At 39.4% G+C, this 17,071-nt stretch overlaps 1 protein-coding gene and 16 non-coding genes across 17 annotated transcripts in view; 16 read left to right on the forward strand and 1 right to left on the reverse strand.

The window, feature by feature from the left end:
- Positions 1 to 16,526, reverse strand: part of LOC114145106 (matrilin-2) — a 36,764-nt gene extending 20,238 nt beyond the window's left edge. Inside the window, exons 1-9 of the mRNA XM_028018499.1 lie at positions 16,354 to 16,526; positions 13,180 to 13,330; positions 11,319 to 11,891; positions 11,117 to 11,239; positions 10,913 to 11,035; positions 9,444 to 9,566; positions 9,151 to 9,273; positions 7,763 to 7,885; positions 6,392 to 6,514 (exon numbers count right to left, since the gene is read on the reverse strand). Of these exons, the coding sequence (XP_027874300.1) occupies positions 6,392 to 6,514; positions 7,763 to 7,885; positions 9,151 to 9,273; positions 9,444 to 9,566; positions 10,913 to 11,035; positions 11,117 to 11,239; positions 11,319 to 11,891; positions 13,180 to 13,312 (1,444 nt within the window). The 5' untranslated portion in view covers positions 13,313 to 13,330; positions 16,354 to 16,526. The remainder of the gene's footprint in view (positions 1 to 6,391; positions 6,515 to 7,762; positions 7,886 to 9,150; positions 9,274 to 9,443; positions 9,567 to 10,912; positions 11,036 to 11,116; positions 11,240 to 11,318; positions 11,892 to 13,179; positions 13,331 to 16,353) is intronic.
- trnat-agu (transfer RNA threonine (anticodon AGU)) lies at positions 242 to 315 on the forward strand. The gene has a single exon. It is a non-coding gene; the product is annotated as a tRNA-Thr (tRNA).
- Positions 602 to 675, forward strand: trnat-agu (transfer RNA threonine (anticodon AGU)). Its single transcript has one exon. It is a non-coding gene; the product is annotated as a tRNA-Thr (tRNA).
- Positions 800 to 873, forward strand: trnat-ugu (transfer RNA threonine (anticodon UGU)). The gene has a single exon. It is a non-coding gene; the product is annotated as a tRNA-Thr (tRNA).
- trnat-agu (transfer RNA threonine (anticodon AGU)) lies at positions 1,291 to 1,364 on the forward strand. The gene has a single exon. It is a non-coding gene; the product is annotated as a tRNA-Thr (tRNA).
- trnat-cgu (transfer RNA threonine (anticodon CGU)) lies at positions 1,650 to 1,723 on the forward strand. Its single transcript has one exon. It is a non-coding gene; the product is annotated as a tRNA-Thr (tRNA).
- trnat-ugu (transfer RNA threonine (anticodon UGU)) lies at positions 1,823 to 1,896 on the forward strand. Its single transcript has one exon. It is a non-coding gene; the product is annotated as a tRNA-Thr (tRNA).
- Positions 2,179 to 2,252, forward strand: trnat-cgu (transfer RNA threonine (anticodon CGU)). The gene has a single exon. It is a non-coding gene; the product is annotated as a tRNA-Thr (tRNA).
- On the forward strand, positions 2,541 to 2,614 carry trnat-agu (transfer RNA threonine (anticodon AGU)). Its single transcript has one exon. It is a non-coding gene; the product is annotated as a tRNA-Thr (tRNA).
- trnat-ugu (transfer RNA threonine (anticodon UGU)) lies at positions 2,893 to 2,966 on the forward strand. The gene has a single exon. It is a non-coding gene; the product is annotated as a tRNA-Thr (tRNA).
- On the forward strand, positions 3,249 to 3,322 carry trnat-cgu (transfer RNA threonine (anticodon CGU)). The gene has a single exon. It is a non-coding gene; the product is annotated as a tRNA-Thr (tRNA).
- Positions 3,609 to 3,682, forward strand: trnat-agu (transfer RNA threonine (anticodon AGU)). Its single transcript has one exon. It is a non-coding gene; the product is annotated as a tRNA-Thr (tRNA).
- Positions 3,970 to 4,043, forward strand: trnat-agu (transfer RNA threonine (anticodon AGU)). Its single transcript has one exon. It is a non-coding gene; the product is annotated as a tRNA-Thr (tRNA).
- trnat-agu (transfer RNA threonine (anticodon AGU)) lies at positions 4,168 to 4,241 on the forward strand. The gene has a single exon. It is a non-coding gene; the product is annotated as a tRNA-Thr (tRNA).
- On the forward strand, positions 4,519 to 4,592 carry trnat-cgu (transfer RNA threonine (anticodon CGU)). The gene has a single exon. It is a non-coding gene; the product is annotated as a tRNA-Thr (tRNA).
- Positions 4,879 to 4,952, forward strand: trnat-ugu (transfer RNA threonine (anticodon UGU)). The gene has a single exon. It is a non-coding gene; the product is annotated as a tRNA-Thr (tRNA).
- trnat-agu (transfer RNA threonine (anticodon AGU)) lies at positions 5,250 to 5,323 on the forward strand. The gene has a single exon. It is a non-coding gene; the product is annotated as a tRNA-Thr (tRNA).
- Positions 16,527 to 17,071: the final 545 nt, after the last annotated feature.

A 17,071-nucleotide genomic window follows, 5' to 3' on the forward strand; every position in this document is an offset into this window, starting at 1 on the left:
TTAATAAAATATGTCCTTACTTTCAGAGAAAGTGTTATTCCAGTAAATTCAAGGTGCTGTGGCTTAGCAGGTCAAAGCGCCTGTCTAGAAAACATGTGATCCTGGGTTCAAAACCCATTAGTACCTTTCTAAAAACGTCTTTATAAATGATACAATTTAGTTGCTTGAATTGTTTGATATTTGAAATCAGTTTCAAAATATTTCCTGACGTTTAGTTAAAGTGTAATTGCAGCAACGTCAAGGTGCTGTGGCTTAGTTGGTCAAAGTGCCCGTCTAGTAAACAGGAGATCCTGGGTTCAAATCCCAGCAGCACCTTTGAATGAAATGGCTTTTTGCCTGATTTAGTCTTGTTGTTCCTATTGACGTACGTTCTTAAAACAATATGTCCTGGCATTTAGAGGAAGAGTAATTGTGCTATTGTCAAGTTGCTGTGGCTCATCTTGTCAAAGAGCTTGTCTCTTATATAGAAGATCCTGGGTTCAAATCCCTGCAGTACCATTTAAAGAACAGCTTATTAATTAGTACATTTTTATTGTTTATTTGAAATCAGTTACAAAATATGTCCTTATTTTTAGATAAAGTGTATTGGCAGCAACTTGAAGGTGCTGTGGCTTAGTTGGTCAAAGTGCCTGTCTAGTAAACAGGAGATCCTGGATTCAAATCCCAGCAGCACCTTTCAATGAAATGTCTAGTTGCCTGATGTAGTCTTGTCTTTCCTTTGACACATGTTCTTAATAAAATATGTCCTCTCATTCAGAGAAAGTGGCATTTGGAGAAAGTGTCATTTATGCAACTGCAAGGTGCTGTGGCTTAGCTGGTCAAAGCGCCTGTCTTGTAAATAGGAGATCCTGGGTTCAAATCCCAGCAGCACCTTTGAGTGAAATAGCTATTGTACTTATGTAGTTTTGTTTATCCTATATTCTCAAGTTGTTATTACAATATGTCCTGGCATTTAGAGGAAGTGTAATTGCAACAAGTTCAATGTGCTGTCGCTCAGCTTGTCAAAGAGCTTGTCTCTTAAGTAGGAGATCCTGGGTTCAAATCCCAGCAGTACCTTTCTAAAAAAGTCTTTATAAATGAGAAAATTTAGTTGTTTGAAATCAGTTTCAAAATATGCAGGTCAAAGCGCCTGTCTTGAAAACATGTGATCCTGGGTTCAAAACCCATTAGTACCTTTCTAAAAACGTCTTTATAAATGATACAATTTAGTTGCTTGAATTGTTTGATATTTGAAATCAGTTTCAAAATATTTCCTGACGTTTAGTTAAAGTGTAATTGCAGCAACGTCAAGGTGCTGTGGCTTAGTTGGTCAAAGTGCCTGTCTAGTAAACAGGAGAGCCTGGGTTCAAATCCCAGCAGCACCTTTGAATGACATAGCTATTTTACTGATGTAGTTTTGTTTATCCTATATTCTCAAGTTGTTATTACCATATGTCCAGGCATTTAGAGAAAGTGTAATTGCAGTAATTTCAAGGTGCTGTGGCTTAGCTGGTCACAGAGCCTGTCTAGTGAACAGAAAACCCTGTGTTCAAATCCCAGCAATACTATTTAAAGAACAGCTTATTAATAATACATTTTTGTTGTTTATTTGAAATCAGTTACAAAATATGTCCTGAATTTTAGAGAAAGTATAATTTCAGCAGCTACAAGGTGCTGTGGCTTAGATTGTCAAAGCGCCTGTCTCGTAAATAGGAGATCCTGGGTTCAAATCCCAGCGGTACCTTCCTAAAAACGTCTTTATAAATGAGAAAATATAGTTGTTTGAAATCAGTTACAAAATATGTCCTTACTTTCAGATAACGCTTGATTGCAGTAACTGCAAGGTGCTGTGGCTTAGCTGGTCAAAGCTCCTGTCTTGTAAATAGGAGATCCTGGGTTCAAATCCCAGCAGCACCTTTGAGTGAAATAGCTATTGTACTTATATAGTTTTGTTTATCCTATATTCTCAAGTTGTTATTGCAATATGTCCTGGCATTTAGAGGAAGTGTAATTGCAACAATTTCAATGTGCTGTGGCTCAGCTTGTCAAAGAGCATGTCTCTTATGTAGGAGATCCTGGGTTCAAATCCTAGCAGTACCTTTCTAAAAAAGTCTTTATAAATGAGAAAATTTAGTTGTTTGAAATCAGTTTCAAAATATGTCCTGAATTTTAGAGAAAGTATAATTTCAGCAACTACAAGGTGCTGTGGCTTAGCTGGTCAAAGCGCCTGTCTCGTAAATAGGAGATCCTGGGTTCAAATCCCAGCAGTACCTTTCTAAAAAAGTTGTTATAAATGAGAAAATGTAGTTGTTTAAAATCAGTTACAAAATATGTCCTTACTGTCAGATAAAGTGTGATTGCAGTAACTTCAAGGTGCTGTGGCTTAACAAGTCAAAGCGCTTGTCTAGAAAACATGTGATCCTTTGTTCAAAACCCATTAGTACCTTTCTAAAAACGTCTTTATAAATGATACAATTTAGTTGCTTGAATTGTTTTATATTTGAAATCAGTTTCAAAATATTTCCTGACGTTTAGTTAAAGTGTAATTGCAGCAACGTCAAGGTGCTGTGGCTTAGTTGGTCAAAGTGCCTGTCTAGTAAACAGGAGATCCTGGGTTCAAATCCCAGCAGCACCTTTGCATGAAATGGCTTTTTGCCTGATGTAGTCTTGTTTTTCCTATTGACACAAGTTCTTAATACAATATGTCATGGCCTTTAGAGGAAATGTAATTGTACTATTTTCAAGGTGCTGTTGGTCAAAGCGCCTGTCTCTTATATAGTAGATCCTGGGTTCAAATCCCAGCAGTACCTTTTAAAGAACAGCTTATTAATTAATACAATTTTGTTGTTTATTTGAAATCAGTTTCAAAATATGTCCTGAATTTTAGAGAAAGTATAATTTCAGCAACTGCAAGGTTCTGTGGCTTAGCTGGTCAAAGCGCCTGTCTTGTAAACAGGAGATCCTGGGTTCAAATCCCAGCAGCACCTTTGAGTGAAATAGCTATTGTACTTATGTAGTTTTGTTTATCCTATATTCTCAAGTTGTTATTACAATATGTCCTGGCATTTAGAGGAAGTGTAATTGCAACAATTTCAAGGTGCTGTGGCTCAGCTTGTCAAAGAGCTTGTCTCTTAAGTAGGAGATCCTGGGTTCAAATCCCAGCAGTACCTTTCTAAAAAAGTCTTTATAAATGAGAAAATTTAGTTGTTTGAAATCAGTTACAAAATATGTCCTGAATTTTAGAGAAAGTATAATTTCAGCAACTACAAGGTGCTGTGGCTTAGCTGGTCAAAGCGCCTGTCTCGTAAATAGGAGATCCTGGGTTCAAATCCCAGCAGCACCTTTGAATGAAATGGCTTTTTGCCTGATTTAGTCTTGTCTTTCCTATTGACGCAAGTTCTTAATACAATATGTCCTGGCATTTAGAGGAAGAGTAATTGTGCTATTGTCAAGGTGCTGTGGCTCATCTTGTCAAAGAGCTTGTCTCTTAAATAGAAGATCCTGGGTTCAAATCCCAGCAGTACCATTTAAAGAACAGCTTATTAATTAATACATTTCTGTTGTTTATTTGAAATCGGTTACAAAATATATCCTTATTTTTAGATAAAGTGTAATTGCAGCAACTTGAAGGTGCTGTGGCTTAGTTGGTCAAAGTGCCTGTCTAGTAAACAGGAGATCCTGGGTTCAAATCCTAGCAGCACCTTTCTAAAAAAGTTGTTATGAATGTGAAAATATAGTTGTTTAAAATCAGTTACAAATTATGTCCTTACTGTCAGATAAAGTGTGATTGCAGTAACTTCAAGGTGCTGTGGCTTAGCAGGTCAAAGCGCCTGTCTAGAAAACATGTGATCCTGGGATCAAACCCATTTGTACCTTTCTAAAAACTTCTTTATAAATGATACAATTTAGTTGCTTGAATTGTTTGATATTTGAAATCAGTTTCAAAATATTTCCTGACGTTTAGTTAACGTGTAATTGCAGCAACTTGAAGGTGCTGTGGCTTAGTTGGTCAAAGTGCCTGTCTAGTAAACAGGAGATCCTGGATTCAAATCCCAGCAGCACCTTTGAATGAAATGTCTAGTTGCCTGATGTAGTCTTGTCTTTCCTTTGACACATGTTCTTAATAAAATATGTCCTCTCATTCAGAGAAAGTGGCATTTGGAGAAAGTGTCATTTATGCAACTGCAAGGTGCTGTGGCTTAGTTGGTCAAAGCTCCTGTCTAGTAAACAGGAGATCCTGGGTTCAAATCCCAGCAGCACCTTTGAATGAAATGGCTTTTTGCCTGATGTAGTCTTGTTTTTCCTATTGACACAAGTTCTTAATACAATATGTCATGGCCTTTAGAGGAAGTGTAATTGTGCTATTTTCAAGGTGCTGTTGGTCAAAGCGCCTGTCTCTTATATAGAAGATCCTGGGTTCAAATCCCAGCAGTACCATTTAAAGAACAGCTTATTAATTAATACAATTTGTGGTTTATTTGAAATCAGTTTCAGAATATGTCCTGAATTTTAGAGAAAGTATAATTTCAGGAACTACAAGGTGCTGTGGCTTAGTTGGTCAAAGCGCCTGTCTCGTAAATAGGAGATCCTGGGTTCAAATCCCAGCAGCACCTTTGAATGAAATGGCTTTTTGCCTGATTTAGTCTTGTCTTTCCTATTGACGCAAGTTCTTAATACAATATGTCCTGGCATTTAGAGGAAGAGTAATTGTGCTATTGTCAAGGTGCTGTGGCTCATCTTGTCAAAGAGCTTGTCTCTTAAATAGAAGATCCTGGGTTCAAATCCCAGCAGTACCATTTAAAGAACAGCTTATTAATTAATACATTTCTGTTGTTTATTTGAAATCAGTTACAAAATATATCCTTATTTTTAGATAAAGTGTAATTGCAGCAACTTGAAGGTGCTGTGGCTTAGTTGGTCAAAGTGCCTGTCTTGTAAACAGGAGATCCTGGGTTCAAATCCTAGCAGCACCTTTGAATGAAATGTCTATTTGCCTGATGTAGTCTTGTCTTTCCTTTGACACATGTTCTTAATAAAATATGTCCTGGCATTCAGAGAAAGTGTGATTGCAGTAACTTCAAGGTGCTGTGGCTTAGCAGGTCAAAGCGCCTGTCTAGAAAACATGTAATTCTGGGTTCAAAACCCATTAGTACCTTTTTAAAAACGTCTTTATAAATGATACAATTTAGTTGCTTGAATTGTTTGATATTTGAAATCAGTTTCAAAATATTTTCTAATGTTTAGTTAAAGTGCAATTGCAGCAACGTCAAGGTGCTGTGGCTTAGTTGGTCAAAGTGCCTGTCTAGTAAACAGGAGATCCTGGGTTCAAATCCCAGCAGCACCTTTGAATGAAATGGCTTTTTGCCTGATGTAGTCTTGTCTTTCCTTTGACACATGTTCTTAATGAAATATGTCCTGGCATTCAGAGAAAGTGGCATTTGGAGAAAGTGTCATTTAAGCAACTGCAAGGTGCTGTGGCTTAGCTGGTCAAAGCGCCTGTCTCGTAAATAGGTGATCCTGCGTTCAGATCTTTTCTAAGAAAGTATTTATAATTGAGACATTTTTGTTGTTTAAATTGTATGTTTGAAATCAGTTTCAAAATATTTCCTGACGTTTAGTTAAAGTATAATTTCAGCAACTACAAGGTGCTGTGGGTTACTTAGTCAAAGTGCCTGTCTAGTAGATAGGAGATCCTGGGTTCAAATCCCAGCAGTACCATTGAATGAAATGGCTTTTTGACATATGTAGTTTTTTTATCATATTATCTCAAGATGTTATTACAATATGTCCTGACTCTTAGAGAAAGTGTAATTGCAGCAACTGAGCAAAATGAGACAATTTAGCTGTTTGAAATCAGTTTCAAAATATGTCCTGACTTTTAGGGAAAGTGTAATTTCATCTATTTCATGGTGCTGTGGCTTAGTTGGTCAAAGTGCCTGTCTAGTAAACGTGAGATTCTGGGTTTAAATCAAAGCTGTTCCTTTCTAAAAGCGTCTTTTTAATTGAGACATTTTTGTTGTTTAAATTGTTTCATATTTTAAATCAGTTTTGAAATATGTCCTGACTTTTAGAGAAAGAAATATATATATAGCTAATGTGAAAAGCCTAATAAATTTATTGAGCACCAGAAAGTGTTGATTCGGAGTGAATAAATATAAATGCAGATATTTTTGTCATTTTTATTGTTCTTTTTAAATTTCAAAAACAAGATTTTCTCCCTCGTTGTTTCTAGATCTTGAAATTTTAATCAAACTTACGTTCGCAGTCGTAAGGCGAGAAAATGCTTGGATACTCTTGTAAGGCGCTACATGCTGAATACCAAGGCACTATTGAAACATAATACCTTTCTCAAATCCCTTTTTAAAAAAAGTTTCCCCTTTTCCTCAACCACAATATGCTGCAATCTACTTACTTTTACAAGTTTTCCCATCCGGTCTGAGTGTGAAGCCTTTCCTGCATCGACACACACACGAGTCTCCGGCGCTCACAAACTCCTGTTCACAGCCATGGCTGCCATCAGCACAGGGATCCACCTCTGCGTGAAAGAGAGAGAGAAAGTGTGTGTAGGTTGGTCAGCAGTTTTGAAAAGTTTCTTCTCTTCATCAGCAATATCTCTTCTCAAGATTTGTCGGCTAGAGGGGAAAGAGCAAGAGCGTACATTTTTGAATAATGACATCCTAGAGTTTTCTTGTGCAATTGATTTTGGATAAATGAAGCAATATAACATAGTCAAATATCAGAACCCTGTGAGTTCTAAGAAAGTGTTTCCATGACAAATTAAAAGAATTCAGAAAAAAAAGTCATCAACTAAACAGGTGTCGTCTCAGCAACCTAAAGTTTAGGTGATAATCATCTGTTTGTTGTGAATGTATTCTGAGGTGAGTGTCTTAATAAAGCTTTCACGTGATGCATAGGCAGCATCACTTTGCCTTCATATGTTGATTTTGAAAAAAGCATATATTTTCGTATTTATTCCTCTCAACCCTTTCATAATGAGAAGACTTTATCATTCAGAGTTGGCTTTTTAAGATTTGAACCTGATAAAAAAAAATAACTAATGCATTCTTGGTTAACTGATTAATTGTAAATTAATCGATTAGATTGCATGAATCAAGTGGTTTGGAGAATGAATGTTCAGATTTTTGATTTCGCTTTAAAAAAATGATTTCCTTCTCTTCCTCTGAAGAAGGTCAACTCGTGCTTCATGCACAGAATTTGGATTTCCAAAAACCTGCCAAGAGTCTGACGGAAAGAGGAAAACTCTCAAAACGTCTCAGCCGAATTGTTTGCAAATAGAAAATCTGTCTTGCTGAAAGATGAAAGAATGTTTCTTGCATTGAAAACAACGCGGCCAGATTCCAGTCGAGTCTGTAGGCACGACTGGACCCAGCTGGCTGGTGAATGACTGCATGTTTTCCTCTCTCTCTCTTCCATCACTTTTATTCTCTGAATCAGCTCTTTGATGCAAAGATCTCAGAGGAGTCTGAGAAAGGCTTTTGAGATGGCAAAAGACAGATTCTGCTGTTTAATACTCTTTGGTTCCTTCAAGGCCTCACATGCACTGATCTGTTCTTATATTCCTCGAGGCTGTTTGTCTGTGTGGTTTAATCTAGCAGACAAAAGAAAAGCTCATTTCAGTATTTACAAGTTGACAACAGGATTTTCTGTCAATTTTGTAACTCTATATCAAAAATACCATTAAATGTGTTTTACTAAGTTGTAAAGAGAAATCCAAAATGCAAGTTATGGACAATTAAAGGTAAAACTGTGTTTAGACGCATACTTTTACAAGTTTTCCCATCCGGTCTGAGTGTGAAGCCTTTCCTGCATCGACACACACACGAGTCTCCGGCGCTCACAAACTCCTGTTCACAGCCATGGCTGCCATCAGCACAGGGATCCACCTCTGCGTGAAAGAGAGAGAGAAAGTGTGTGTAGGTGTGTCAGCTCCTGTGAACAAGACTGCCAGTAGTTTTCAAGAGTTTCAGTTCATTCTCAACATTCATCAGATTATCAAAGACCTCAAGAACATACAGTACAGACCAAACGTTTGGACACACCTTCTAATTCAATGGGTTTTCTTTATTTTCATGACTATTTATAAGGCAATAAATCCCACTTATTAACCTGACAGGGCAGGTTGACCTATGAAGTGAAAACCATTTCAGGTGACGACCTCTTGAAGCTCATCAAGAAAATGCAGAGTGTTTGCAAAGCAGTGATCACAGCAAAAGGTTGCTACTTTGAAGAAACTAGAATATAAGGGCTATTTTCAGTTGTTTTACACTTTTTTGTTTAGTGCATATTTCCACATGTGTTATTCATAGTTTTGATGCCTTCAGTGTGAATCTACAATGTCAATAGTCATGAAAATAAAGGAAACTCATTGGATTAAAAGGTGTGTCCAAACCTTTGGTCTGTACTGTATGTTTGATGCTTATGAGTTCTGTTGTGCTTTTCTGTTTTCTGGGAAAAGAAAAGAATCGGCAAACGTCGGAGACAACTGAATCGTTTGGTCTGCTTCTTAAATTAAGCATTTATTGATAGATAAAAGTCATGAACTACGCAGGTATTTTTCTGCCTTTTACAGATGAAGTAAAATATTTCCATTCATGTTAAAAAAGACACGAATTGATCATTTAAATGTAAAACTGTATGATTTGTTCCACACGTCCTTCCACAGATTCTCACAGTTGTTTGCTGGGATTTTGTCCCGTTCCTCCCGACAGAACCGTCGGGAGCGGTCCACATTTCTGTTCTCCTGATTTTTCCATTCTGCCACTAAAGGAGGTAGTTTTGTTTATGTGTTGCATTAAAGTGCAGATGTTGTGAATCAGCCTATCAGAAGCTTGGAAAGCCGGGACATCATGATCTGGGCTTTGACAAAATTGTTTAAAGACATAGTAATCTCAGTTTATGTAAAAGAAAGTAATTTATTGGCATATTCTAATAAATTCTCCCTCCAAATATCTTCACATGTAGCAAATAGGAAAATGTGATAATCCTTACAGACCTAAAACAGGAAAGAAAAGGTCTAATTTAATGCTAAACACTAAGAAATAAAAGGAAACGAGTCTCGTTAAAATGTAGGTAAATTTCTGACTTTATTTCTACATATCACTAGACATATCTTGCAAACACTTTTACCAAACAGAGTAACGAGAGCCTTACTTTGGCAGGTTTTCCCGTCTGACCTGAGTGTGTAGCCGTTTGTGCATTTACACACACAGGAGGATTCTGTGTTCATAAACTCCTGTTCACACCCGTGGCTTCCAGCAGCGCAGTGATCGATCTCTGAGAAGAAGGACAACAACAAAAACAAACCACTTTAAGCATTAAATTTGCCCCAATACAATCGCTATTTATTCAAACTATCATCTAGCTGTGAGCAGGAGTTCACAAATGACTTGAGAATTGATTTGATCTCTTGACCTCGTTCCAGAAATGAGGGAAAATTCTCGTACGGCTGCAAGTCTTTCCGTCTGCGTTCAGGACGAAGCCTTTCTTACAGCTGCAGATGTAGGATCCCGGTAAGCTGACACAGTTGTGCTCACAGCCGTGGTTTCCCAGGTCACAGTAATCTATTCCTGAGGAGGGAGAGAGAACGCATTATCAATGTCATAACCACACCGCCAGGGCCGCTGCTGCATTTACAACAGGACTAATACAAAATCTACGAGTGAAACAGACTTTTAAAAAAATAATAAAAAATGGTGTAACTTTCAATCCTCCCTTCAGGGGCACGGCGGTGAATTCGGGACCGGTCAGGTAGATGTGTTTGGATTCAGCCTGGATCCAAGTCTACGTTTCTGATGATTGCAATAACACACATCCTTCAGGAAATCCCCCCCTGCTTTCTTTTTTTTTGTGTGTGTTAGCATCCATCAAGAGAGCAAAGGGAAACTTTCCCAGCAGTGGGTGGACAAGACATCAGTAGTAGCAGGGCTGCTGGCTGTGGTTTCAGCAGGAGGGCCACAAAGATCATTTATTTCCAAGAGATGCTTTCATAGTAACATGAGAGCATGACTCTTTTTGCCTCGCCTGCCACATATGTTGCACGGCCTTATTTACTCAGATCATTCATGATCATAATTAAAACTTTGTCATATTTTGCGCACATTGTCTCGCAGGCAAAAACAGTAAGATTTACATCACACTACGACCCTTGAAAAGTGTTGGTGTCCCTTGAACATGTTACAATGCAAACACAAACGTCAAATGTGATAAGCCGACACAAAGATGATCATAATTGTGAAGTAGAAGAAAAATGATTCATGTTTCTAATGGTTTTTTATTTTCTTACAAGTAGAAATCTACAAATTATGGCAAGTTTTCAGTTCAACTTTTCTGTTTTAATGTTATTTCATTGTCAAAGACATCTGGAGTGTTGCCTTGATTTTTTCATGCATGTTTGAAAAATCCTTAAATCTCTCAGCTGTGCATAACGCCGGGGTGGACCTAGCCCCGTCTTCAAGACGAAGCTCCTCCTCAGAGCTGCATCTTCCAAGCTTCCAAGCACAGAACAGCCCCCCATCCCTCACTACCCCACTCAACTCCTTCAGACTAGCCAGCAGCAATTAGCAAACACCTGGTGGAACTACTCATCTGCTGAGCTCATTATAAAAGCTATTCCTCAGTCCAACGATGGTAAAAACATCGCTAGAGGGTTAATAGAGGTGACGTGATGAATTCCTGGAGGTGGAGTTTCAGAAAGAGCAGGGGTTTTTAAAGAGACAGAGGCCCAACTATAAGGCTTTAAATTACAATGTCAAATTTCTTTCAAGCCATAATTTTATAACAGCTGTCGGTAACATAGGTACCTGACTCTGCTAGAAAATGATTGTACGTAGCTAGAAAACATTCAGTACTGTCCCTTTAAAGTAAAAGTATGAGCAGGATAAAGCGAGGATCGTGTCAAAGTGAGACTTCTTACTGTTGCATGTCTTCAGGTCAATGGTGAGCTCATATCCTGGACGACAGAGACACTCATAGCCATCAGCCAGGTTGACACAGATGTGATCACAGCCGTGGTCCACTGCAGCGCACGTATCCTCAGCTGCAGAGAGACAACATGGCGGCAGGTCGCTAACCACTTCAGAACAGCTGCACTGGAAATGTTTACCTGTCAGAGACTCACCTTTACACGTCTTCCCATCCGGGTTGAGAATGAAGCCTTTCCTGCACCTGCACCTGTAGGAGGCGGGACTGCTCACACATAGGTGCTGGCACTGATGCTCCACCACCTTGCACATGTCTGCGCCTAATGAACACGCGCAAACACTAAAGCACAGCTCTGCAATGGATAACGACAACTAAATCCAAGGTCAGGGATTGCTCACCTCCACACAGCTTGGACTTGAACACTGAGATCAGGGTTTCTATCTGACTAAAATTGGCCACCAGGTGGACGTGCTCAGAGTGGGGCTCGCTTCCTATGGCCTTCAGGGTCTTCATCTCCACCCGTCCCACTCCGATAGCAAAAATCTGGATGCCGGCCTCCCTTGCTTCAGCCGCGATCTCCTCCACAGTGTCCTGAGGTCTCCCGTCCGTCACAATCATAGCGATCCGTGGGATTTGCAGGCTCTTCGGTCGGGCCCCCTGCTCCTCGGTGAGCTCTACCTCCATAGTGTACTGGATGGCCAAGCCTGTCATGGTGCCGGTGGCCAGATGCCGCATGTTTCTCACAGCCTCCTCCACCTGAGCTTTGGAGGTGTAGGTGTTGAGAGAAAACTCAGGCTGGACCACGCTGCCATACTGCAGCAACCCCACGCGGGTGGCATTGGGGCCAATGTCGAGAAATTGCAGCAGGTTGACGATGAAGGTCTTGACCTTGTCGTAGTCTTCGGGTCGGATGCTCCTGGAGCTGTCGATGACGAAGATGAAATCCAGCGGCGTGGCTTTACATGGATTCTCTGCAAATCAGGAAGAGGGCTGAGGTCAGATTTTGGTCCGAAAACACAAAATCTTATCAGGTGGTTTTGGTCTAGTTTGCTAGTGCAAATGTGGCAGTGTACTTGAAAGAAGACAGAACTAACCAACAAGCAACTTTCCAGCAAAATATAGTAGCTTGTTTTAAGTGGGTAATTTGAGAATGTTAATAAAAAACAATTGCAGTTTTCTGTCTGACTGTTGATCACAAACTTTATAAAACCTGACCTGATGACGGATTTTGGCCGATGCAGACATGACCTGGTGGGCCAGTCTATCAGTCAAACCTCTCACAACCGAGCAAGAAGGGACAGTAGCTGATTTTTAGACCTTTGCAGAGGAAGATAAGATGGCTGGATAAGATCCACAAATTTTCAGAGATTACCTATCTCCCAAAATTAAAGAAATTGGAGTCTATTTTTTTTTTTTTTTTGGCTGGTGTTGGATAAATTGTATTTTTAGTAATTATCAAATATTCGTTGTATCATGTAGCTTTGTAGTAACATTTAGATAATGTTTAATTATATGCTTTTTCTCTTTTTCCTCTATTCTAAGTAATGTCTCTGTGTGTTGAATAATTATGATTCCTTCCTGTGACCTCTTTGAGAAAGAGAGCAGTGAAGCCTTCATGGAGATAGCGGAGACAACTCTGTCTGCTCTCCTGTGGTACTCGACGCCGTGTCTGGTACTCGACTGGAGCAGAAAGATTTAGAGTGTAGATAACATGTGTCTAATAGTAAATGTCATTAGCGCTGCAACAATGTGATAAATTGTTTTCCCCTCCCTTTGAGAGTTAAAGCGCTCAGTGTAAGAGGGTCCCCTAAAAAAGCAATAAAATAGAGGGAGCGGGAGATGTGTTTTCAGAGCGGTTGGAGATTTGTAACTGAAAGCATCTCTCTGTCTGCTCTCCTCGCGAGTACAAAAAGAATTTAACTCTCTTGTCTTTCCTGTGTTTTGTTTAATAGGTATTTAGACCCAACAGCTGGCCTATTTACAATACACGCCTAATAAAAAGTACTAGCACCACTGGCAGATTTTTTCACTTATAATAAGACATGGAAAATATCATAAATGAAATAACCTGCCAGTGAAACTGTTACTTTTTCATCAATATTAAGGAATTATCCACTTAGAAAGAGCTTGTAAGCTAGTTGTGTCTTATTTCAAGTGCAGCAGATATTTGCGTTAGAAACTAGACCAAAAAATTTTGTTTCTGTTTTTTTCTCTTTTTTTTGGCAGTGCAAATTGTCTCGTTAACACCGAGTCTCTCACCCGGTGTGTTGTTCTGGATGGTTGTGTCGTTTCGTCGTTTGACCGTGACCAGTTTGGGACGTCGTCTCTCTGGACGCGCTGCGCTGCAGCACAACAGGCAGAAGAAGGCCAAGGCCAGGACCAGCGACCTCATGATGACGAGAGGAGGCAACTGCAGCAGAGAGGCAACATAACAGGGATTCATAAAATCAGAAGATGAGAGCTCGTCTGGATGGAAATGACAGCACAGAAACTCAGAGAGGCAACAAGCCAGGAACTCTGCTGTCCAATAGGGAGCCTTGATACGTGCTGCCCGGTTGCAACCACAAACATCAATGCATTTTACTGGGGCGTTTCTGATTCCAACACAAAGAAAAAAAAATCATATTGAATCCATTCTACAGTTATTGTGTGAAGAACTATTGAAGGTGGTTTTCAAACTTCATATCCTAGAGGCCAAAACAGGCAAATTTAAACTACTTGCAGGCCTCAAAATTCATTATATTAAAAATGCTAAATGTTAGTTTATTTTGATGGTTTTGTTTATTTGTTTGATTTACCTGCTCAACAATAAACTTTTTTTAATGAAACCTGTACATCATTAAATAGCAAAAATCTAAAAAGGGCTTCAAGCTGTTGCCTCATTAATTCATTCCATCTCCATCAGTGGTTTTCTTCATTGCAGTTGGTTCAGCTAGCCAAGTTCTTCCATCAATTTCTACTGTGTGTCATCGTTTATCAAACGTACACAGGGTTCCAGTGAAGAAGTAACTCCTGCCGTTTTAGAAATACAGCATATTGCTTTGGTCCATAAATCCTGAATCGCTGGATATTCCCAGATAGTATGAATAAAGAACCCAAAGTCTCCTGCGGGTCGGGGGTGGAGAGGGCAGAACGAGCAGAACCTATCTGGTGCAGCGGCCATTTTGTTTCTAACAACTGGCGTCAAATAAAATCCATGACAGAATTTCATGGAAATATAAAGAGGCTTAGGATTCTTTGAAGTTTTTTAGTTGCTCCCTCAGTTCTTACTCTGAAGTAGAAAAACAGTGATTGATTATCAATATTGTGTTTTCACATCAGTTCCTGCAAGCTAAGAATCACTAATTCCCCAATGCGATCCCAAAGAGTTTTTCTACCCTCGTCATCCTAATTTTTGTCATAAAATGGTTTTCCTCCAGACATTAAAGCTGCAGTATGTAACTTTTGATAAAAAAAATTGTTTCACATATTTGTTGAAACTGTCACTGTGTTGTGACAGTACGTTATGAAACACGTAGCCTGTGAAACTGTGGTGCAGAAACGCACGGCTCCCAGGCAAAAATGACAATCAGACAGAAAATCTATGAAAAAAATCGAGCTCCTCTGCCTTCTTCCAGTGCTAACTAAAATCAACCAATCAGACGAGGGTATTAGTGCTGTCAATCACCCCTCTGTGTGGCGCTGCTCATCCCCACCTCTGCCTCTCCCATTGCACAGCCTGTCATGAACGCTAAGGCTAGTTAGCATAGCCACCGATGAGAGCCGATAAATGGCTTTCCTGTAACTTTAAATTGTTTCTCCGCCATTAGCACATTTAGCTGCGAGAACGTGAGGTTGATTGACAGCGTTAAGTCCCTCCTCTTGGCTCTTATTGGCTGTTTTTGGTCGGGATCGGTGCATTTCTTCAGACGACAGTAGCAGCTCAGGAAGGAGGTGGAGGACATCAATCTTTTCACAGATTATCTGTCTCATAAAGTACTGTCATGACGTGGTGACAGTTTTAACAAATATGTTTTTATAAATTTACATACTGCACCCTTTGGCTCCTCTGAGCGCAGACCTCTGATGACTTCACCTAGAGAAAAAAATACCACTAGGATCTGGAAATGGCCATATACGTTTTAGCAGATTCTGAGAAACCTCAAATAAGAATCACTTCCCACTGTAATCCTACAGAGCTGTGGCTGAGAGTCTGTTGACACTTCAGGACCGTATTTATCCATCGGTATCGTGCGGGTTCAGAGCCGCTAGATTTTTATCCACACAGGTTGTTAAGGTTGATTTAAGAGAGGTTGACAGATAGCACAGACTGTTTTCCAATCCGGCTCCCAGGAGAGCCATTCTCTATCTGCCATATTCAGACTGTACAGCTTGGCACCGACGTGAAAAGTATCAACAATCACTACAACTACAAATGCAGCCACACTGAAAGACAGAATTGTGGTGAATCTGAACTTTCCAGATTGTTCAGATGAAGCAGGAAAAGCTGACATCATGGACCGCTGAACATAGGAACAGTTTATACTGTAGCTGCTGACCGGGGTCAAACAGAGGTCACATGTTTACCTCACCAATAAGCTGACCTCTGAACTCACTTTGCTTTGACGCCTCTTTACTACTCGTCTAACCCTCTTATGTGCAACAGTGAAGTAATGCGTATGCTGGCAATATGGAGTTAAAAATCACAATACATATTGTGACAACAATAAAAGTGATGATAAAAACTATTAATTACTTCTTTTTAAGGTGACCTTGTAGTTGTGACTGCATGACACAGCAATAATAGCCACACAAACAACAAATTCTGCTCCTGAAAAACATTTGCAATACACTTCTCAAGGACACCAGTCACATAAAGTGTAACTAGCAACACTAAACTGCACACAAAGTTTTGAAAATGTATTGACATTTATTGATATGTCTGTTGAACAAACAATGGAGAAAATAGTGAAACTAAAAATCCCAACAATGCGGTGGGGAAGGTTTAAACATAACAAGTTGGAATTCATTGTGACAATGATAAATCACTCGTCTTATCGTGATAAGAAATTTATCACAATAAATCATGAACAATTTGATAAATGCTCATCCCTAGCTTATAGTAAGCCATACGTTTTTAAAAACTCATTTTAAAACATGTTTTCCTTCTGTCAAATATATTCAAATTGTATGCATGTTTTCTGCTTAATAAAATAAGTCCAAGATAAGATGTTTACTATCATCTCAAACAAATAATGAACTGAACAGCTTTTATCAGACCTGATCTCTGTTTTGGTCATTTCTCCGTACTTGATGACTTTTCCTGACACAGGTGAAGGGAGCCCAGTTTTTTTTTCTGACCCAGACCCTGAAGAAAACATTAAATAATGTTTCCTGGATTAGCCTTAGCTAGAACGGCAACAGAACTGCGTTCTAACGTTGAAAGTCACTCACCTTGTTGGAAAAACTGAACCAGTTTTAAGTTCCTTTGAAACAATATCTCAGTCTCCTCCAGAACAGAATCAAAATATTTTTTCTTGCTGCCTCCCGCCGTAAATACTCAAATCTATGTATGTATATCCCAGAAGTGTGTCTCTGTGCTTCGCTCAGTCCCTTCCTCCATCTGCTTCACCTCTCTGTTTACACTCCCTCTGACTCAAACTTCAGAGACGCCTCTCGTTCAGCTCAGCCTGCCTGTAAACCCACAACTGCAGCTTGTGTTTATTTCACAGTGACATGAAAGTTGTCACCCAACTTTCCAAGCAAATAGAACAGAATTAAAAACGTCCCCATGTGCAGCGTTTAAATATTTTAATAAAGGACATAAAAATAATGAGGAAATAAAACTCGTAAACAATGACGCTCATTGTTTACGAGCGTTGTGGAAGAGCGCTTCATAGGACCTCCGATTAGCCGATAAGCATCGGCCGCCGTGTTTGATGTTCAACCACACTTAGCATCCAACGAACCCGTTCCGTTTTCAGATGGATGGAATCTGTGAGATGCTCAGAGCTTGAAATATTCTCTCGTTACGTAACATTGCTTTAAACGTCTTCCCAGCCTGTTGTTTTCCTGGGTTGCCATGACGCCGTTTGTTCACCAACAAACCTGTGAGGCCTTCGCAAAACAGCTGCATTCGCACAGACAATAAATCACACAGAAATATAGAAAT

Source organism: Xiphophorus couchianus, chromosome 5 (assembly GCF_001444195.1).
Source record: "Xiphophorus couchianus chromosome 5, X_couchianus-1.0, whole genome shotgun sequence".
NCBI lineage: Eukaryota > Metazoa > Chordata > Actinopteri > Cyprinodontiformes > Poeciliidae > Xiphophorus > Xiphophorus couchianus.